Here is a 23,023-nt window from a genome sequence, read left to right on the forward strand (position 1 = left end):
GAGAATAGATCCAGGGAAGGGCTTTGAATAAACGGGGCCGCGAAATATTTGAAATACAACTGGAAGAGGTCGGAAATCTGATCCTCCGCTTTCATGATGAGGGTTACAAAAGTTTTAAAATTTTTACCTCAAAACTATCAGCTATAGAAACAAAATGGACTGCTTAAGGTGCCAGAACCTACTTCTCTACTCTACTTGATTAAAAAAAGTAGAGCTTCAGGCTCGTTAAGTTTCCCGGGACTTTCGCAAAATGGGTCCCAGCTGAGCCGCTATGCCAACAAACTGCTCTTCATTACTTTATTTCCCGCGCATGGCACTTCTGCGCCTGTTTGCGAAAAAGCAAATGCAGCAATCGATTTTTCTCATAGCCTTAAAAGTTTAGCGAAGCAAATGCAAAACACATACTTAAAAACTATTTAATATATCTAAAAACAGAAAAATACCCCCCCCCCCCACCCCACAAAAACACATGAAAAGTCGGTGTTGTGTTCAAAGACCGTGGGTAATTGTGTCCAGGGTTTGGTGGAGCTGTGGCAGAACAGTAAAGTGAGAGTGGCAGTCGCGTCAGGTCAGGTTCGAGTTTTTTTCTTTTCAGTTAAGCATGTGGCGCATTTCTTTTCCTTTTCTTACGAAAAAAAAAAAAAGAGAAGAAGAAGAAGAAGAAGAAGAAAAAAAAGTCACATTAGTGATGAGGGGTTAGTGCTGTCTTGGGAAAAGACTAAATTACGAAATGAACAACCGTCTATGCTTTGATTCAAACTTATGTCACAGTCAAAATCAGCTAGAAGATTACAGCTATGTCTATTCTTTGTTTGTAGAAATATTATTTTTTAATCACTCAAATTCCTTTTTTATCCACCTTTTTTTTACGTATATATACGGGGAACTAAAGATATGTAATCAGTTATCATCTGTTACTGAGATATCATGACGCATAGTTAAGTTAGTTGATAGTTAGTTAATGGCCTCCTGCTAGTGCTATTTCTACTGGCATAGCTACAACATACTGCTTTTTCAATTGCCACTAGAGCTGCTACTGCTACTGCCATTGCTGCATCCAACGCTGCTCATAATTTTATATGATATTTCGCGATATACTGGTTTAAGTAAGAGGTGTAATGTCACAATGACAATGGCGTTGCAATGCTTTTGTTCGCTTGTTACCGACTGATATGGTTATTCACACTATGAACTCCGTTACTGAACTTGTAAAAAAAGCTTCTCTTCTGACCACTGAGTATATGGTCAAAAGTATGCTATCACGCATGAACCAAAAAATAATTTTAGGATCTTACTCTCTCGCTTGGCAAACTTTCCTTTTTAAACCTATTCTCAGATATGACATGTTCTCACATCCTCCTGGACAGCTCGAAATCCATACCAGCATTCAATCTCCCCGTCATGTGTTTTGCTGGCGATATCCTGGATTTGCCGAGACATTTTCTGATCACCAGTACTACGATCAATAGCAGCACTACTCCTCCAGCAGCAGACCCACCAATGACTACATAAATTGAACCTCCCTGAGGAACCGCATCTGCCCTCGTTGGTACATTCGAGGTAGTGGCCCCTTTGTTCAAAAAGAGAGAGTAAAATAAATGTTTCAAACTTGAACTCAACTGAATAAGAAATTAATGAGTCCCATTTTAAAGGAATATTTTGTAGGCATACGCCCGGCTAATTTATCCATTTATTCATCCGCTTGAAGAAGAATCCGGATCAGTTACATTAAACACGCGACCTGCAGGTTCCCATATCAAAGTTTATCAGTACGTTCTCATAAAACACATGTTAAAATCGTTAAACTCTTTCAGGGTTAACATGAATTATTTTCAAACTCTCTACGACATTGCTCAGTTGGGGATTTCTACAATACTGATTCAACAACAGAATCGACTACATACACAAATGGAAACAAACTCACTAGTAAACGACGTAGTCTCAGGCAACGTAGGCGGGCTATGGGTTGATGAGGCTTCAGATTTCTTGTTTGTGAAGGAATTGGTGGATCTGGTTAAGGGATTTGTTGTTGGAGAGAAGCCGACTTTGTGGGTTGATGGGGCTTCAGATTTCTTGTTTGTGAAGGAATTGGTAGATCTGGTTAAGGGATTAGTTGTTGGGGAGAAGCCGACTTTAACTGTTAAATTGATGTCTGTTACGCAGGAAATGTCCCCATTGTCACTGGCACTAACTGTGAGATGATAAACTTTGTTCTTCAAGTCGGACACTGCCGTGACCACACCAGTTTTAGGATGAATAGAGAATGCTTCATTTTTGGATAGGCTGTAAGTTATGTCGCTGTTGACTCCACTGTCCAGGTCAACTGCAAAAACTTTGGTCACGGTTTCTCCAGAAATTAATGCAGGGAGTTCTAGTTTTAGATCTCCTGGTGGCTCGATGTAGGTTGGGCAATTGTCATTTTCATCCAGTAATGTTATCTGTACAGTGGTGATTCCTGATTTCTGTGGATATCCGTCATCTGCTGCAACCATAGTCACGTTGAAAGATTTCACTTCATTTGTCTCAAAATCCAGCGTCTGTGCACTGTAAACCTTTCCAGACTGTCCACCAACAGTGAGGATACTTTCAATGTTATCATCACCAAGTATGGTATAAAATATTTGACCGTTTTTTCCTAAATCTCTATCAGTGGCTTTTACTTGTAGAATCACTGTTCCGACTGGAGAATTTTCTACAATGGTAGCACTATAAAATGTTTGGTTAAATTTTGGCGCGTTGATGTTTGATTTTGCCTTCTGATCGCAATATGCACCGTCAAACGCTGGATAACAAGAACAAACATTGGGTAGGATACAATCTCCTTGGTCAGAACAGTTTTTTACAGCACTGCAATCAGGAACGCTGCATGCTCGACCTGACCAGGAGGAATTGCAGAGGCAGAGGTCGTAACCAACACATTTTCCATTTCCTGCGGCACAAAATGAGCACACCGTTTGTCAGCATTGTCTTACCATAAAGTTTAATTTTTTTCTACACAAAGTAGAAGCCAAGAAGGAGAGTGAAAGACATTGCCTTAAGAAATAAGAAGCTTCAAGATTTTAGGAAAAGATGGAAACCATTATTATAAGAATTTTTGTAGTGATACCACACGGAGGAAATATGTGGATGGCTCATTGAAAATCTACATTGTCTATTTTTATCATGAACTAACTCGTGCTTCAAAATCTAATCGAAGTATTTGCACTGTGTCTGTGATGTGTTCTGCTGTCCACCTCTCTAGAATATATATAATATGGTAAGTATTAATTGTAAAAGGGGTAGCATTGTGAGTAATGTAAGCATTGTTAGTATTGTAATTACTCTAGATGATTTACGTAGTATTATTAATGTACTGTTGTTCGTAGTTGATAGTAATGATAGTAATAATAATAAATTGTCCTAACGTATTGATTAATTTAAACGTTACAAATAATTCGGGAATAAAATTCGCTGGGGAAAGTGCCAAGACCATTATCATAGAGAAAGGATTGTGAGCTCAGTTCTTTTCCAGGAAAGCACCCCGAGATGAAAGTGCCCAACAATTTCGATCACTCAAAGGCATTGACACTCTTTGTAACCATTTTTTTTGGGCCTATGGGAGCAACTAATATGTCATTTGTCGCCAACAATAACGATGTTCTTCTTGCTAGTATGAAGTGTGCATAGTAGTGGTGACATGAGAAAAGATTAGCGACCAAACAATTTTAAATTTTAAAACGATGTACTCACCGGAGCAATAGTTGACAGCCTCACAAGAAAAGTTACTGCAGTCAGCTCCAATGTATCCAAAGTCACATTTACAGAACTCGGCTTCCACGCATACGCCATGGGCAGAACAGTTGTTCACGGTTGTGCAAGTAGGCTGACTGCAGTTATCTCCCGTGAAACCAAGGTAGCAACTGCATGACACATTTAGCAACTCTGTCGAAATGCAAACACCGTGGCCGCTGCAGTTTGCAAGATGACTGCAGTCCCCCACCTGACTACAATCCGCTCCGACAAATCCCGGAAAACAGCGACACTTGTCACTGGAGATGCACTCTCCTTTTTTGGAACACTGATTGACAGCCTCACAGTCAGGAAGGGCGCAGCTTACTCCGGTCCAGCCATAATCACAGGCACATCTGTCAAAGGCCACGCAGGTACCATGTACTTATCAACAGCAAGGAGTAGAAAAAATGGACAGAAAAGCGTTAATACTAGCATCGGACCAGGAGAACGTTATGAAGGACTAGCAGAATGAAGCAATGAGGGAGGGAAGGAAAGACGGAAATAACATCACTTCGTAGACTATGATATGATTTCTCAAGATGTCAACTCACCAGAGCAATAATCCAATTGTTCGCAAGAGTATTGAGCACAATTGCTTCCAGTCCACCCCATTTTACATTTGCATACATTGAAATCCACACAGATTCCATTGCCAGCACAGTTTGATACATCGTTACAAGTAGGAACAATACTACAGTTAGCACCTGAGGATACGAGAAATGTACCTGTTTTAGATCAAGTAGTATTTCGGGCAGTTAACGAGCCGAGGGTATTTTTTTAAGCATAAGGTAGTTATGTGAGGTAAGAATTTTAAGACCTCTGCTGAGAACTACTAATAGCAGAAATGCAAGGATTGATTAAATTCATTAAGGTGATTCCTCAGTATTGCTCTGTGCATCCTGTACTACGCACAATAATCACGTAATCAGGCAAACAAGTGCGCCCGCATTCCGTGAACACGGTATTGTTTTTCAATCAATGAACCAGAACGAGCACGGTTACATTTATCTTTTACTGCAAAGTTTTGGTGAATAAATTATCCCCTTTCAGTTGGAGAAATTGAAAAAATTCATCAAAGGGGAAAAAAAATTAGCTGCAAGCGTGCACAAAGCCCGTTAATCGATGATACAAATTATTACATTGAAAGTAACGACTCGAGGAAAGTTTTGAGTTGATTCATTTCAAAATTTCATGATTTCCCACAAATTATATATCAATTTGTTCCATACGCTCGACACGCTCTACTTAGCAAGCTTTACTTAAATAACCGTTGCTTCCAGCAACTTCAAAATATGCTGTGAGCTGATGAAATGGCGCGCGTGATTAGTGTCAATACAGGCGTAAATGGGGTAAGTTTGGCTCATCATATCGCTTAAACAAGCAGGATGATCAAAATTTTTAATTGCATTTTTGAAACAGACATTGGTAAGGAACGTTCAAGGAAAGTTTCAAAAAAAAAATTCTTCGATGACTTTTTTCCTCAGTCTCATCGGTTATCGCTGTGGCTTATTATAAGAAATGAATATTACCGGTATACTTTCTATAACTTGCCAGACTAGAACTTTTTAATAAAATTTTTCCCTTAATTATCCACTACGCTCGTCCATTGTTTGCTTAAAGATTTGTACAGTGTACAGGTGAGAGAACAATGGGACACGTAGTCCCCTACTAGGTTCATCCACCTAAACCAACCCCATCCCACCCATCCCACCCCAGGGGAGGGGATCCATCCCACAGTAATCTCGTGCGTGGGAAATTAACGTGTCCTACCCCTAATACCCCTAATCCTGCAGGAGACGGGACCTCCATTTGTTCGTCCCTATCCGAGAAGACCAACAAGATATCTAGCCATTTCTTGATGTTATAGAAAGGTAGCATGATGAGTACCGGCATGATGAGTACCGGCACATTTAATGCTGGGGGGGTAACCCATCTAGGGAGGGCCACTTGGCTTGTAAAAACACTTTATTACACAATTATTACAACTAAAGTAAAACACTGATATACGATTTCAGGTAACTGACCTATGTAGCCAGGAGTACACTGGCAAACATCCCTCGTTTTACAACTGCCGTGTTCAGGGCTGGTACAGTTGTTAACTCCAAAGCAAGTGGCTGTTGATCACAATAATTTAACAACGTTAGTATCTTGGTGTGATACAACGGCGCGATGGTGGAAAATCGTCACAAAGGGCACTAATTTTGGGAAATGAAACCAGCGCTCGACCTTAAGAAGCAAGCGAAAACGACTGCAGTTGCCCTTCATTCTTTTTTATTTGTTTCAAATTTGATACTAGTTGAAAAATTAAATCAACTTTTCCTGAGGAAATGGGTAAAACAACCCAACTCAAACAAACCAGTGGAAAGGGACCTTAGCTCATTTACACAGTCTGAAAACGTCCATTTAACAGCTTAAAAGAGCTCTCTGTTGTCAACGGTTAATAAATGCGATTTTAATCTAGTGTGATGAACGGCATAAGGTTTTTCTTTAATTCTAATTATAACCTTCCACTTCACAGCTTCGTCCTTCCCATCCCAGGTCACAGACACAAAAGCCTTTAACACACTCGCCATGGATGGTTGAACAGTTTAGACAAGAACCTTGGGAAAGAAAATTTACGATGACAATGTTAGCGTCGACGAGGTACGATTTTTGTGTAAAGATGCCCGATGGCAACACTGAATAACCCAGTTGTGCTCTGCTGAAATTCATAATGGAGATTGAACTTACTTAGAAGCTCCAAAAAACAACACACAAACGAAGTAGAAAACACGTACACTCACAAAAAATAGTTAAGCGAGCCCTTATGCTGACTATAATTGTATGTCTCACACAGGATACATATAACATCTGTTGATAAGATTCACGCGGATATTAACAGATACCTTTGTCACAACTCTTCCCTGTCCAACCTTCGATACATTTACATGTTCCATTGACACATCTCCCTTTGCCTGAGCATTGGTCTGGACAATCTTAAACAAAGAGATCGAGTTTTTCGAGGGAATTATTTAAAAAAAAATTTGAAATATTAACCACGAAGAATCAGATCTCGTGAATGTGGTGAAGCCAGCAGGTTATCGCTTTGGCCTTTACAAACTGTTACTTTGAAAATTTCCTATTGTGGACTCTCACACTTTCAGGTTGCTCTGTGTAATAAAACTGTTTATCGATGGCAATGTTCTTGAAGATTCAAGTAACGGCAGTTTTTATCTAGTATCAGTTGTATTTTTGGATGTTAAGGGGTAGAATTAATGTAGAATTAATGGATTTTTAAAAAACAAAACATTTGAAACATTAACCACGAAGAATAAGATCTCGTAAACACGATGAGGCCAGCAAGTTATCGCTTCGGACTTCACACACCGTTGCTTTGAAAATATCCTATTGCGCACTCTTGCACTTTTAGATTTCTTTGTGTAGTATCACTGCTTATCGATGATACTGTCCTTAAAGATTCAAGTTAAGGCAATTTTAACTAATATTTGTAATTTTTCGATGATATGGGATGATCTTTTCTTGAACTTAACGGGCCCGAAGCCATAAAATCAAAACTGAAATGATAAAAAGTAGGTTCTGGTACCCAAACAAGTCCATTTTGTTTCCGCTTTAGCTGATAGTTTAGTTGTATTATTTTCAAAACTTTTGATGTACCTATCTTGAATAAAAACATAACAGATTGACGGACCCGTTAAGTTACCGCGACTTTCGAGAAACGGGCCCTAAGTTCTCAAACAAATGAAATCTCGATGACACTTCGACATTGCCGATGTTAGCAGTATGCAAGAAACGTGTCATAGATAAACTTTTTAATGGGCCTTGCTCACCATAGAGTCCTTGGCTCAGTGGTAGAGCATCGGAGCGTGGAATCCGAAGGTCTCAGGTTCTATTCCTCGTGGAGACTTAGAATTTGGTCTTCGACTCACGCTCATGACAAGAAGAAAAGTATCTTTCTATATTTCTTTACCGAGATCAAAACTTACCATCTGTCTTAATGAAATCTCCTTAAAAAAGCACTTAAAGCACTTATGATATAATAACATCAACGTTACTGAGAGCTTACCTCGTTTAAAGGTTTCCTGATCAGTAAAAGTCGTGTCATTGGTTATGGCGACATCGAATATGCAGCTTTTTAGCTTGTTATCAGAAATTTTCAAGGATTTGCACATGCTTGTTGCAATCTAAGGTGAAGGTATAATAGTTTTTTTTTTTAACACAAAGGAATTATAACTAGTCCTATCTAAAATTAAGAAGTTTATTCCAATCACTTCAGGTCCTCCAACTAAGGCCTGGGGGCTTATTCCAAATTTAGGTTAAGAAGGGGAGCGCTTATCTAAAGGGAACTCTCACTACATTCTTATTAAATCGTGTCCAAATGTACATGTGATGGTGTTGTTTTTGTTTTCTGTTGTTTGTCCTGTTTTTTTTTTTTTTTATGTGCTTACATACCGCGTAACAATCATACGGGCATAAGGCGTAAACCAACCAGTTAAATAAAAATCAAATTAAAGCAATGCATCATTTCTGTCCAGTTAGTGTTCAAATGGGGCTGCTAAATACAAATCACATAACAGATCTAAGTAAGGGTTTTGATTTATGCGCATAAGTTCGTTAACCTGTAGTACAGACTGGGAAATCCCGTCCAGTAAATACGTAGGGATGTACGAGGGATCTGTGTACGTTATGTCCATTACGTCATCGTGATAAAAGTTTGATGAATTCCATGACCAAGAGTCCCTTGTGCCTGAGCCACTGTGACAATCCGTGATCCTCCCTTCAAAATGAAAGAAACAAACTCATCGTTATATAAAGGGGTAAGTTTCTGAAGAAACTTTGGTGTTGCGTCAGTGGGAGTAACAGGTAATTTTGGTTTTATCAACTGAGTTGATAAACTAAATTGGCCACCGTAAAGAGCTTTTTAAAGCGGACATTTTGAGCGTTAGTGGGGGGTGGGGTGAGGTGGGGGTATTTTAAGATAATTTGGTTTTATCACCTGAGTTGATTAAGTAAATTGGCCACTGTAAAGAGTTGCCAAGCTGATGTTTCAAGCGTTAGCCATTCGTCCGAGCGAATAACGAAGTGCTAACGCTCGAAACGTCAGCTTGGAAACTCTTTACGGTGGCAAATTTACTTTACCAACACAGTTGATGAAAACAAAGTTTCCTCACTGGTATATAGTTTTATACAGTACTTTGTCTATCATGCTGAGAATTAAGTTTCTATCAGGTTATTACCTTCATTTTGCAAGCCAATGACCACCCCAATCATCGTATTTGAAAAACTGGAGGACGGTTGGATAGCGCAGATTCTGTCAGTCAATACTTTGATCAAAACTTGTCGTCCTTATCCGTTGGCTTATCCTAATGAACCTTAATATCCCTTAAAGTGAGCATTGGACTTTCATCCTTTTTTTCTTTCAAGTATGCAATGGAACATTCCAACGACTAAAGAAACGATTTCAAAATGACTCATTTTGCTTTCAGCACTCATCAGTTATCTGCAGTTATCCCACTTAACAAAAGAAATTTTCTCGAATCCACCAAACGCACAGCAGAGATATCATGAATATCTTGCTAACAACTCTTTTGTTCAGTGCGCACTGTAAGTTAAAGATGCTATTTTCCACCCAGTCTGTAACCTACTGTATAGACCTAAAATACGAAGTTAATAAGAGGTATTTACTCCAAAGTTTCATTCAGTTCTAAGTTTATTTTCTGCAACAATAACTGTTTTGATGGGCCACCATCTAGATCAAACAATTTATTAAGCTTTGCTTACATGATTCGGCAAATTTAATCGCATCATCGTAAAGAGTTCCGTCCGACCCGATGAAATCGTTAGTAGCATTGTTATCCATGAAGCCACAGAGTCCTTCAGTGTGACCTTTGTAAGCAGCAGTTGGCGAATAGAGAATATTCAAATACTGTCTCTTCATCACCCGACTGTGACGGACGTCGATGGTTACTGTGACACCTGAGGGAAGTAACAAAGTTCGACTTTAGACGCCACAAAATGTAGCTTGGCTGGAATGCCGCGGTGACGAGGGCTTTCTTCTCTAACCCTCTGTTGCCTGGGTTCGAATTTCGAGACCAGTTCTTTAACTCCTTCGATCATTTCATAGACGTTTCTTTTCAGTTTTTACAACTCTTAGAAGTCAAACCCTTGAAATAATTAAGTTCCTGTGGTAGCCCCGAGGATTTCTCTCGGCTTTGGATCTACGGTTCTCTTTCCCTCACTGGTAAAAGAGTAAACAAACAAACAAAGCAAGGAAATAGCCTAAAACGAAATCCCTCCAAAATGTGGCCTAACATGGTGGACGAAGAGCATCCTTTGAAAATATAATTGTATAAAACCATTTATCTGAGTGTCTTCGCAAATAAATGTAAGAAATTAATTTCAGGAACTAAAAGCATTCATGACAGGACGGAAATGCGTGCACTGCAAGTACCTCCCGTTGTCCCATACCAAGCCTTAGTAAAGCTTTCTAGGGCTTTGTATGGGACAACGGAAGGTAGTAATTACAGTGCACGCGTTTTCCGTCCTGTCATGATGTTTCAAGATAAAATTCTACCTCACCAGTATTCACATCTTTTGATTTTATAATGAGCAAAAAGGAAAACGTCATATCATTTGAAGACTTGCCTGCATCATACTGAAGTGAAATCAAAACGACACTGTTTTCCTCAGCCTCAAACGAAAAACGTCTTTGACGATCTAATAGCACGGTACCATTACTTATTTCAACAGGGTCTGAGGAATTACTGGTGGCATTCATTTCCGCTCCATCGATTCTGTCGAGAAATTAAGGTCAGTCACAAGAAGTTCTTGAATGACACTTGTTCGACCAAGGAGAAAGGGATCTCTTTGTCTGGGTTGGTAAGTCAACATCGCCGTAACAAATAAGTACCTTGAACAAATAAATACCTTGTAGAACCAGATCGAATCACAGTTTACGTCGGTTCACAATCGCCACAATCAAAAACTTAAAGACATGACCTAATAACTCTAAAGATATGTACATTTTACTTTTTCAGCCTCCTTGGAAAAACAAATTTCTTGCCTCGGTATTTAGATTTTCTCAAACATCTTAGAATAAGAATGTGATAAAAGAGAAGTGTATTAATCATACCGATGAGGCTTCTGGGTCACCAGTTTTTGGGAGTTACATGTTTACCCTGGCTACCACCTACATCATAAATACAATTCATTAATTGATCAAATTAATTACACAAAACAAACCTTGTTATGGGCAGGTCTTGAACTTTTTCAGTCTTGATCGTCATAATCGTAACAACACTTCTTCCAGCTTTGAGTGCTATTCCGCCAATTAGCGAAGCTCGCTCGTAGTAATAAAAACGAAATTGAAGACCAAAATCGTTTTTAACACTCTTGCAACCCCAGAACTCTCCAATTCCAAAAAAGTCAAAATTAACACCTAAAAAAGAAGGCAAACATCAAAAATGCAACTGTTTCCGTTCTTAAAGTTTTACTTTAGCAACACATCGTACGCATTCTAAGGTCTTCCAAGGTGCTTTAAAAGCGAGTCTCGCAGTACCAATCACGCCTCTAAGAAGCGCACATGTATTGTTCCTAATAACTGTGCGCCAATTTAGTAACAAGAGAAAATATCAATTTCGATAAATACCATTTATGCCTCCCTTCGGAAAACATTTTCAAACTCTGAAGTAAAGCTCTAATTTACAAATGGAAACACAAGGGATTGTCTGAAATCTATCGCTAACTGAGTAGTTCGGTGAGCAAATTGTTGAATCTCTCACAGGGTAATCGATTTCTCTTCATCTCTTACTTTCGTTAATGCGTATAAGAAAAATATTTTTCTCCATGTCTACTTACCATCTAATGTCTCCAGGTGTGGGTCACCTCCACCATTTGCAATTAATCGTTCACAAAATTCACCCTCCCATCCTCCTGAACAGTTACACAGCGCCTCACACTTCGGGCCTATGATGGGATTTCCGTTACCTGAGCAGTCTGGGGAGCAAATTATCATGATTTTGACGGAAGAAAGATCATCGCAGTGATACATTCAGAGAGTAGTAAAATATAGGTAAAGAAATTTATTTCACTAATAAACTATTTTACCATATTAGTGCAAAGGAATTGCAAAATATGCCATAGTATTACACTGTAGAACGGAAAGTGGAACAACAAAACGGCCGCGCTGAATGATGCCGGCAAAATTTGTTTTTTTGGGGGATTTTAGGCTTAAATTTCTCAGAAGAGAATTTTTGAGCGTACCAGATTTGTTATTGGTCACAAAAAACGCTTTATTAGTTTCGCTTACGTTGTTTTCATCTTAAGCACACACCCTATACGGTAGATAAGACACTCAGATACGGCCATAGGAAGTATTTCATAAACGAAAAAGGAAAAGCCGAATAGAAATTAGTCAACATACATATAGAGCTATCCTTTGGCTGTTTGTACGTCAGCCGAGCAATTTCCAGAAATTTCAACGTAGAAATTATTCTAATTTCTTGTAAATATAAAAAAGTTCATATAAACATATGTTTATGCTAACTTTATATGTTTATGCTATGGGCTAATGAATTTGGCTTTTTCCTTTTTTCGGTTTGCTTTTTCTGTAACAACTTTACTGCAATTGGGTTCACACTTCGCAGGTCCATTTATTGTTACATACTCTGAAGAAGCGGTGTATCAGGCTTAGTGCAGTTAGGACCCGTTCGATTCCCAGCACAGATAGGTCCTTTTCCACATGGAAGTTCTCCTGTCTTGCTGTTTCAGAGAAAGTAAATAAATGAATGCATCAATTAATTCTTCTGTCGGCCATTTGGTCAGTTGGTCAGTAGGTCAATCGACTGGTGACCCTGTTACTCAGTCAGCCAGCTAGTCAATCATTCAGTCAGTCAATTAATTGACCTAGTCGGCCACTCGGCAAGTCGGCCTGTCGGCAAGTAGAAAAGTCGGCAAGTCGAAAAGTCGTCAATTCAGAAAGTCGGTTGTTGGCCGTTGGCCAGTCGGCCAGCAGCTGTTAATTTGTTGCAATATTTTCCAACTAATTTCATCAATAGCAAAGCTTCAACCAATCTTTTAGCAGTAACATGATCACCTCAGCCCCTCTTTTCTCTATGAGACTAAGAATCACTTTAAGTTCACACAAACAGTACTATAGAAGGTTCATTACACGATTGAAGCACTAGACATCGCACAGGCTGTATCACATGATGTGAAGGAATAATCAGCACTCTTACCCACTTGGTGGTGGCTTGTGTCCTGTCTTATTTGTCGGAGTAGGTGTAGGAGTAAGCGTTAGATTCCCATTTTCAGTTGGTGTCGGACGCGAACTAGGCACAGGCGTCGGATTCCCATTTCCAGTTGGTCTTGGACGCGGATTGGGAGCAGGCGTCGGATTCCCAGTTCCAGGTGGTCCTGGACGCGGATTAGGCGCAGGCGTCGGATTCCTATTTCCAGGTGGTCTTGGACGCGGATTGGGAGCAGGTGTCGGATTACCAATTCCAGGTGGTCTTGGACGTGGATTAAAAGGAGGCGTCGGATTCCCATTTCCAGGTGGTCTTGGACGCCGATTAGGATCAGTTGTTGGATTCTCATTTCCAGGTGGTCCAGGACGCGTTGTGGGAGGTCCCAAACATATCTGTTATATGGAAGAGGCAGGTTTTATTTAAAGCGAGTTAAACAACGCCATATAAAGCACGATTACGTTAAAGGTATAAAGAGCAGGCGGAATATAATTGAAAGGTAAAATTCTGAAAGATGGTATTAAATAATACAAGTTATCGTAGTATTAACTTACTTTCTCACTTTGAACTGGACATATACAATTCCTAGGGAAGAACGGGTAAAATATTGATTAGAGTAAATAGTTTAATGAAGACGCCAGTCATGTCCGCTATTCACTTATTTTTTTAAGGTCCGTTTTCTCCTCTTCTCATTTGTCTACCTATTAATGCACTTACTCTCTATTTTCTACAAACAAAACAAGGTTTCTTTCCCATAGCACAGAATTTGCATAACTTAAGTTATTCTAAATACTTTTTTCTTTAATGGTTTATCTAGTCATTCATGTTTTTCATTATGCGAAAATGTCGAATCTGAACAAGGAAAGTGATGTTTTTATCTCTATAGAATAATTGTTTGTTTTACCCCCATAATGTCGAGGAAGATCCTGCTTTGTTTTTAAAGTTAAACTCTCAGATTTTCAAGAGGAATAGGATATCTCATTAGTCTCGTTAACAAATGTGAGTGTAGTATAATTAATTCTTTTGTGTCACTGTTCTTACATTAGGAGCAAAAATGTTCTTATAAAAAATTTAAGTTTCTTACGAATGGCGTTTCCTCTTAGAATATCCTAAAGGCACCTCAAGTGTCAAATGTTTTTCGAGAAATCCAACCGAGACACCGACATTTACGCCAGAAATTCCGTAGAAGCTTTCAAATTCAGCAGGTTTGTTTCCACTGCATTGTGTCGCGGGAAGACGTATGGACAAACCAGCTTCTAGTGGTACGCTTACATATACCGCCATGGAAAGGTCCACATGCTCAAAAACAGCTTCAACTAAGAGAAAAGTATCTCCATTAAACCCTTTTATGAGACTAGAACGTATGGTCGATGTGACTGTTATTGAAAATAGAGTAATTTCCAAACAAGAATCAAAGGTTTTCCAAATTTCCATTGATTTGGTTTAGTTCGCCTTGTGACTGGTCTGCGGAAATCGCGCCAACGGTTACATAAATGAGAGGCAAAGATGAAATAAAAAATGACTTGCTCAGTCGGTATTTTAGACACTTGTCTTGCCCTTTGGCTCCTTGAGTTATTTTCCTTCGCCCAGACTGGCCGTTATAATTATTACTGTGGGTTTTGGTTTTACAAAACTCGATCTGTAAGCGCCTTCAATGAAATGGTTAATACATATTAATTATGGTTGTAATAATAATGGACCATATGACGACAATTCGACTTATGCGCTAAACAACAAAAAGATCGCTAAAAGAATATTTTAAGTGATAAAGAACAGGCAAAGAAATAAAGAGGGATAACTAGTAATTCTTAATCAAAAACATGATCGGGTTGATATAAGACGAAAAGATACAAAGAAAAAAATTCAAATACAACTACCTCTTAATTGCATCTCACCTGATGTTAAAATTTACCTCAACTGAGGAATCGGGGAGTTTGTTGAAAACTGGATTGAAGTAAGCTGCATGAAAAAATATTTGATTTATCTCACCTAAATCGTCGAACAAACTAAAATCTAATATCTTGACTGCCTTTTTTTGCGATTTTGGAAACGCTGGCAGTTTCACTGAGATTTTGGGTTTCACTGTAACTTTGACGGATGCTCCAGCTTCCAGTTGCGCGTGTGGGCTATTCCAGCCTTTGCGTAGAGTAACCTATATTGGTGATGTATCAAAAAAGGACGAAATGTGATCTCAAATGGAGAAAAAAAAAGAAAAAAAAAAAGATAAGACGAAAGGAAGAAGGTGAAGAGAACGAAGGAGATGATGCTGAAGAGGGATGAGGAGGAGAAGGAAAAATAAAGTAAACAGAATTTCAAAGGTCGAGTCGTAGTTGCACAGGTTTGTTGGGGCTCACTTGCCGAGGTACAATGAAGAGGCGTTCAATTTTCGTTTTGATCTGATGTTTCCCTGCCGAAACAGAAAATGTCGCTTCCTAACCTAAATAAGGAGCGAGAACTGTAGCCCGCCATCTTCTTAACAAGAGGTTGACTGCTGTAGTGACAAAAAGAATGTGAAAAACACGAATGTCTAGATACATAATCGCAACTGAAAGTCGGAATAAATTTTAGCTTGGTTCACGTCATAATAATAATAATAAAAAAAAAACAAACAAAACAAAACACAAACGTGTGACGATGCTAATCGTGGTCTAATTCAGGAATCACTTGATTTTAGAAGAGTTTTGTCAAAAAATAGCGGTATTGCAATCCTTGACCTGGAGCAAGAGGTGCCATTTTGCCAGGTAGAGACCAATCTGATGGCACAAAGATTTTAGAATGCATCGGAAATTTGAATGACCAAGAAACTGAAAAAGTAATTTTGTTCCCTTACAGTATCAGCAGTTTTGTAGCAACTACCACGACTCCAACGGCATTCGCCTCCGAGAGATACTTTTCCATTGACTGATAATGAACGTGAAATTTTTCCCTGGTGGAAAAAAGAGAGAAAACCAACTCAAACTATTTGGCTACTGTACTGTACGTACTTATTTAATCTTCATTGTATTCCTAGATCAGGTTCGTTCTTTGTTGGTTTCTAATCACATCGAAAAACTAGTACAGGTAAGCACGCAGTTGCACTAACCAACCAACAAATTGTGAAACTGATTAGCTGACTGTATGACTGAGTGGCTTGCTGATTGGCTCATCGACTGAGTTAGTGATAGAGGAAATACAAGAACTTGTATTAACTGATTGAAATGCCTCATGATAGTGTAGAGTCATTATTAAAGAATAAAGATTAAATGGGAAAATTGTGTCACCAACTTACAGATAATTCAGCAGATGCATGTCCTGTTATTTCCAAGAAAATTCCGGCAGGGATCTTAATTGGCCCAACGCGAATATAAATCGAACGACCGAGCTGTTTTTCTCTCATGACGTTTAGGCCTTTGTTATACCTATTGACAACATAAAATAAGATAATTGATTGATCCCTATCAGCTATGTCGATTTTTGTTCTTAGGCCAACCTGTAGAGTAAAAGGACAACAATAATATTAAAATAAAGGAAAATTAACGAAACGAAGGGAAAAGAGACGAAATACTACTTACGAGACTTGTAAGCCTAGGAGAAAACGTGATCTGTGAAACGCAAAACTTTGCTCACTTACGAGCACATGATCTTGACCATAATATGCATTACTAACCTTGCACTGCATGGGTAGGGCAAAACTATATAAGACGTACTGCAATCAGCACAAACGAGGTGGAACACAAAATCACTCAAGAATCAATCTTAGAAGAGAAATATATGCTTTATTGCAGAAGCGAATTATCAAAACCGTCTGCCATAAAAATCTTCAGCTTCCTATATTTCATATTACATTATTATTCTTTCTGCCGGATAAAATAAGAATTATCGTAAATTAAATTGCTTACTTCAACTCCTTCTCAACCCTAAATTCCAGTGAGAGATCTAGGCTTCCTTTTAACTCGAGACCAACGGTAGCATCCTCTATTCCAAATCCGTACGACCTTTTTTCTATCTCAAGAAACATAGTCACTTTGAGTAACATTTCCAAAGAGACTTGTATCTTGGCGTTTTCCGTAGACAGCAACTGACAAAAAGGAAAATTTTACAAGACATTATTTTGTGGACAAAGTAAGAAGATTTCGATAGACTTTAGACAGCAAACTCAACATAGCAGTTACATAATTATCGGTTTGGTTAAACGACTTTTGCAGAGCTAATTAAAGGTGAAATACCTTGTGATGTATTCCGTCGGGTTTGAAACTTGCCAATTTAGAATCGTATCTCGTTGAGCGCCTACTACGTCTGTTGTGGCTTTTTAGTGCATGTATATCTACAGCTGTAATAATTGTTCCATTTCCGTCCAGTTTGGCAGAGATTACTTCCACTAAAAGAAAACTTTGGCTGGAGTAGACGTCTATAACCTGAGGTTTGAGATAGTATAAAAGAAACGATAATAACATAACACAAGACACACAGGCCAACAGAGACAACTTCATCTAGTTCTAATTTAAGCTAGTATAATTGTACCCGACAAATCTCGAATCATGACTTCTGTGATGCATTGCCCTTTTCTCAATTCAAAGAGGGAAGACTGCTAAACTCTTGAAGATAGAAATTATTAACCCATTATAACCAATATCCTAATTTTTTTTTTTTATTGAGTTGGCCTATCACTCTTAATTTGTCATGATTTTGCAGCTCCTGAAAGACACTTAGGGAATGATAGAATCAGTCTTTGCAACTAACCAAGCTAAGTTTTAGTTATTATCCAATAATCCCCCCACTTTTCATTCTTAAGATGCACGTACTTTTATTTGTTAATCTAGATTTAGACTTTACAAAATACGACAATTACCTTTGCAATAAAGCCTCCACTTGGTCTTCCAATAATTGAGTCATTGATAGAAAACTGCCGACCTCCATCTTCTTGTTTTGAAAAGACAAGGCCTTCGTTGTTATCCCCTCCGCTACAAGGTACTGATCCAGAAAGCCTTTTTTTACTTTCTTGCAGTCTGTTTTTTGGGAGGGAGTAGACGTAAATTTATCGTAAACAAAAACGTATGGAATAGTCGAGCTTGGCATCCAAGGTTTTAAATCATAAGACAAGATCCCTTAAACTTTAACAGCTTAGTCACCGGCACGATCGAGAATTCATACACAATAATTGTAGATAGATTTTAGTCCTATTGAAAAAACGATTTGTGAAAAAATGTGGTTGGCAGAAGAGGTTTTGAACTCTGGATTTCAGCTTGTTGGCTACAGTGCCCCGTTCGACCGAGTGCAGCTTTTCGCTCCTTAGCAGTCAGCTGGGTTGTCTTCAGTCATACGAGCATCTAACAAAGTCCATAAGTAGTTAATATTTATTTATTGCCGCATGCACTCCTCACCGACGCAAAAATTGCAATCTTGAAGAACAACTGCTAATATGGTAATCAGTTAAGAGCTCTCTCGATCCAGTTTAAGGAAAATGATTGCGATTTGGGAAAAAGACAGGTTATATTTCTTTCCCAGTCAAATGCCTTAAACCCCAGTTGTGCTGATGCAAAAATTCCATCGTCTCAACTTCGACAAGCCTGATATTGCAAGAAGGTATCATCAATGATATAAATACCTCGTGCCTTGCCAATGAGAACTTGCTTCGCATCTCTGGAATTTCGTTTCCAAGTATTCGGTGTTGTTCGTTCTATGAACTGCAACCACAGTCTCAATGAAACCATCACTAGCATTGGACACAACTACGTCACCTGTCTTTAGGGTGGTATTGTTTTTCTCTATTACCAGGAAATACGAGTGGACGGTGATTTTTCCAGTGTCATACGTGTGACCGAGGCACTTGTATATTTCTAAAAAAAAAAGAGTTCAGAAAACTGTTTGAATTTTCAGGACTTGAATATGACTTTTCGAACCAGAATTTGAATTCTCTTGAAGTGCTTAATGTCTGAATGTCTGTTTGTCATATGTATACTTGTTTGCTAACTTGATTGTCATCTTATGCACTTATTAGGAGTTAAGTAACGCATCAAATCGTATATATAACTAAATGATCGTCAATTATATCTTAAAAGAAGTATTAAGAGCGTGCCCACCAGAAAACCGGGCAGAACCGGGCAGGGGCGATAAACCTCAAATCACCGATTTGGCTCAAACTTGGGACAAATACTAAGTATCATAAGAAAACGAATATGTGAAAATAAGAGGTCAAAATATGTAATTACTTGGGAGATATAAGGTCCCCCTGGGAAAACCCCCATTTCCTCCTTTTTTGCATAATTAATTAGCTAACTTTGCATTGCTGCTGTGACAAACTGAAACTCCATCTGCAAATTCTATTAAACTATCATATCTATCATACTCTAAGAAAATTGAGTTGTTTTAACTTTTTCATTTTATTTCTTCCCTTACCTCCCGCTTAGGTAAAGACGACTTTTTCTGGTTTTGACAAAGTCTAAAAATAAGGGTATTTCAAGGCCCAATATCTCCGATGAAAAACCACATCTGATCATTATTCTTATATGGGCAATGAAAGCCTCTACTGGAATCTTAAAATCAGTAATAAAATTTTTGGCCAATTTATTTCATAACCCGTGTTGATGTAAAATTTACATCTACCTCCCGCTTTTTAGTCTATATCATCAAAATTCCGTACACCACATCTTTGTTTTATTAATCTAAAATAACTTGAAATTTACATGAAGTTTCTCAGAGACCATCGTTTAAACATGAACAAGGAGAGAATCTTTGAATAACGAAAGTCCAACCTTTTTTGAGAAATTTTTTCGCAGCCATATTTGAATTCTTCTCGAGGAAACGCAGCACTCGATTATGGACATCAATGGCGCATGTAGTCGAGCTTTTTGACATTGAAATCTGGGTAGAAACTTGATAGTACATACATGTCTCTGTGGTGCCTTAGTTGCAACTTTTGGCTTAATATCATTTGTTAGATAAGTAGCCATTATGTCAACAATGTACCAGATCCGATTTGCTTTGTAGCTTTGTTGAAATATTAAATGCAGACAGAGCTCTCGGAAAGATCCATCAAAATATTTGGTCTTTTACGGCGTGATACTTATCGACTTACATGATATGTGTTGGTGGCAAAAAGATAATTTGATGCCCTAAAAATTGATGTTAATCAGAAGGATTAATCACCATCTTTGGTAAGATTGCGCATGCAGTTTTGTTCAGCGGTCAACTTTGACATTTTTTTTTTTGGCATGTTGTGTTTCTAGTCTACAAAGTTAAAAATGTAACAAAGAACAAAGATTTACGGCTACCAAAATATTTGACTTGTTATTTGTCAACCTTGAGATAGTCGCTATTTCAGCGAAAAACAAATAAGCCTGTGATGCATCAGTCTCCTCTCAGCACAAGGAAAAAGAAAATGGTCGAAGACTTTACACGTACATAAAAACTACTTTCATATTTTATCTAAGGTTGTCTGCTTACAATTGATATGTAATATCTGGCTCTTCGACGAGATGTATCTTAGAAATTGCTTAATTGCAAAAGTGCATATTATTACTGAAAGGTGGGGCGAAGAAAGGGGGGTCGACAGTCAATTTCGTAGTAAGTAACAGACAGAAGTGTGATAAGGGCTGATAGTTTCTAAAGAAACTGTTTGGGGCTGCGTCAGTGGGGGTAACGAAATAATATGAATATATCAACAAAGTTGAAATGGTAAATTGGCCACCGTAACAATTACAAAAGCTGACGTTTCGAGCGTTAGCCATTCGTCGGAGCGAATAGATGAATTGTGGGTTGTGTGTGCTTTTAAAGGCAGAAAATGGAGCTACGTTATTGGTGGGAACATGGGTACGAGAAAAACACGAATAAATTAGTGGATAGCGGCTGTTAAAGGTTACAAATAATAACCGGCAATCCACTAATGTTAAAGGCCCATTTTCAACCGAGATGCCTTGCGCGCCCAGATCATTTTTCATATATGAAAAATACGCTATTTTCCTCGAAGTTGCGGAATCGCTTTGATATCTTCTTCCATCTTACTAATTAGGGCTTTCAAAGTTCCATCTTGAATCATGTGCGAACAACAAACTATCGTAGTATCCACATCAGTAAATAGTTTTTAATTCTTACATGTATGACGATGAAAAACGTCATTTGAAAAGTTGATGCCGCCGAAGAAGCGGTCTAGAGGAAGGCCGGGTCTGCCCGGCTAGGCGAAGGTTATTCGACTTCGAGAGTCTGTGTATGATTTATGGAGGGCAAGGAAAACAACAATGGGTTTCGGTAACACTACAGACAGTGCATTTGCAGAAATGTTATTGCATTGTTCCTACGATGGAACTAGAGACTCCGGGGAGATTTTTTCGAGGTGAGAATGAATATTTGACTGATTTTTACTTGAGATCCTGAGATATGTATGTAAACGATCTCATTTGTACAAGTCATTATTCTATAATTGAAATGCGTAAAGTAAATCAGTTTTGGCCAATAGTGGTTATTTGCTTATATTTTATTTAGTGTTGAGCCAAACAATTTCCTTCAACATCAAGTAAGCTTTGTACGAGTTTTATACAGACTCGATTTATGATTTTTCAGTCTCAAATATTTAGCTGCAAATTTGTTTACTGTGTTCTTCACCAAATCTTTGTTTTTCTTTTTAATAGTGTTTGTGAATGACTATCAGAGTTCGCCATTTAACAATAGCGCGATTCCAAAACAAAAACAAACGACTGCAAAGGATCTCGGATGAAAATGGGCCTTTAACATCAAAACCCGGAAGAAAACCTCCTTCGTGCGCAGACGCTTCTGCTTTTCATAGTGACTCAAGGAGGCCAGAGACTATACCTCCCCAAACTCCTTTAAGTCCGAAAATGTTAAAATGCACAGTTGGCAAAGCAACTGATAAGAGAAACTGTTTACCAAGGACATCGGCGTGCATTATATTTTAAGATTGTAGGAGTGTCCGATTCAGCTATATTGTCAGAAGTTGAAAACATGAGAGCAGGATTTTGGGACACCAACTCTCGTGTATTTGCAAACATCCCATGCATAAAGTGATATGAAAGGAACCCAGAATCCTTTCTTTCGCATTTCGCGGATCCTCGTGTCTTGGCAAACGTCTCTGAGGTCGTCAGGGGGCAAACATAGCAAGGTACTACAAGAAATATTATGGCGAAAGGATGTTTCGACGTCCAAGAAAACGACTTTGAAGAGACATGATCGCTTTTTTGCCGCTGGTTTTTTCAGGAATGGATTCAGCCAATGTTTATACGAGGAACATGTAAATTTTTGCAGATGGATTTTCAGTTTGTCACAGCAGCAATGCAAAGTCAAGTAATTTATTATGCAAAAAATGCAGGAAAGGGAGTTTTTCCAAGAGGGACCCTGTAACTCCCAGGGAATTAAATATTTTGACCTTTTATTTTCATACATGTGTTAACTCATGCTACTTGGCATTTGTGCCAAGTCTGAGCCAAATCGGTGATTTGAGGTTTATCGCCCCCTGCTCGACTTTCTCGTGGACACGCTCTTAAGCTAGTTGATATAGGATGGCTACCTACCATTTGAAAGCACAATGACCCGACCCTCATCAAACGTAATGTTCCCAGAAATAACATCCCAAAGGTCATCTTGATCAGGCTCATCCTCGAACGTCGAGCCGTCGTCTACTTGTATTGCAGTCACCTCTTCTTTAAAGTCCGCATACTTGATAATCTCTTCAAACCCTGCTGGGGTGCTCAACATCAATTGAAAAGGACCTTTCAAGACAATATTAGATTTCAACATTAATTTAAACGCACTTAGGTCTGTTTTAGGGATGCCTTCGCTATTCATTTTTTACTAAATACAAGTTGCAGTCTGGTAAGATCTCAAAAAATTCCCAGCGTAAACCTTACGTTTAATATTTACATGGAATACAGTTTTTGGAAGAAATTGATAAAATGATTTCAGTAAATGACTTGAACCCAAGGGTAACATGAGAATGGGTAGTGTCATCGTCCGGGTCAGTGTAGTGGTGGTGATTGACGTTTCGACAACCTGTGCGGAAGTCATCATCTGAGTCAAGTGAACAG

The 23,023-nt window shown here is 38.6% G+C and overlaps 1 protein-coding gene across 1 annotated transcript in view; it reads right to left on the minus strand.

Moving 5' to 3' along the window:
* Nucleotides 1-731: 731 nt before the first annotated feature.
* LOC111342215 (uncharacterized) overlaps nt 732-23,023 on the minus strand; it is a 57,570-nt gene continuing 35,278 nt past the window's right edge. The window contains exons 17-41 of the mRNA XM_022949263.2: nt 22,511-22,708; nt 18,595-18,826; nt 17,839-17,995; nt 17,216-17,404; nt 16,889-17,067; nt 16,279-16,408; nt 15,841-15,936; nt 15,000-15,162; nt 14,095-14,326; nt 13,565-13,595; nt 13,005-13,405; nt 12,434-12,528; nt 11,626-11,763; nt 11,011-11,206; nt 10,414-10,562; nt 9,550-9,744; nt 8,388-8,545; nt 7,835-7,952; nt 6,657-6,746; nt 6,276-6,371; nt 5,796-5,885; nt 4,323-4,475; nt 3,730-4,152; nt 1,925-2,929; nt 732-1,570 (exon numbers count right to left, since the gene is read on the minus strand). Of these exons, the coding sequence (XP_022804998.2) occupies nt 1,350-1,570; nt 1,925-2,929; nt 3,730-4,152; nt 4,323-4,475; nt 5,796-5,885; nt 6,276-6,371; nt 6,657-6,746; nt 7,835-7,952; nt 8,388-8,545; nt 9,550-9,744; nt 10,414-10,562; nt 11,011-11,206; nt 11,626-11,763; nt 12,434-12,528; nt 13,005-13,405; nt 13,565-13,595; nt 14,095-14,326; nt 15,000-15,162; nt 15,841-15,936; nt 16,279-16,408; nt 16,889-17,067; nt 17,216-17,404; nt 17,839-17,995; nt 18,595-18,826; nt 22,511-22,708 (5,135 nt within the window). The 3' untranslated portion in view covers nt 732-1,349. The remainder of the gene's footprint in view (nt 1,571-1,924; nt 2,930-3,729; nt 4,153-4,322; nt 4,476-5,795; nt 5,886-6,275; nt 6,372-6,656; nt 6,747-7,834; nt 7,953-8,387; nt 8,546-9,549; nt 9,745-10,413; nt 10,563-11,010; nt 11,207-11,625; nt 11,764-12,433; nt 12,529-13,004; nt 13,406-13,564; nt 13,596-14,094; nt 14,327-14,999; nt 15,163-15,840; nt 15,937-16,278; nt 16,409-16,888; nt 17,068-17,215; nt 17,405-17,838; nt 17,996-18,594; nt 18,827-22,510; nt 22,709-23,023) is intronic.

Source organism: Stylophora pistillata, chromosome 5, assembly GCF_964205215.1.
Source record: "Stylophora pistillata chromosome 5, jaStyPist1.2, whole genome shotgun sequence".
In the NCBI taxonomy this organism is placed as follows: Eukaryota; Metazoa; Cnidaria; class Anthozoa; order Scleractinia; family Pocilloporidae; genus Stylophora; species Stylophora pistillata.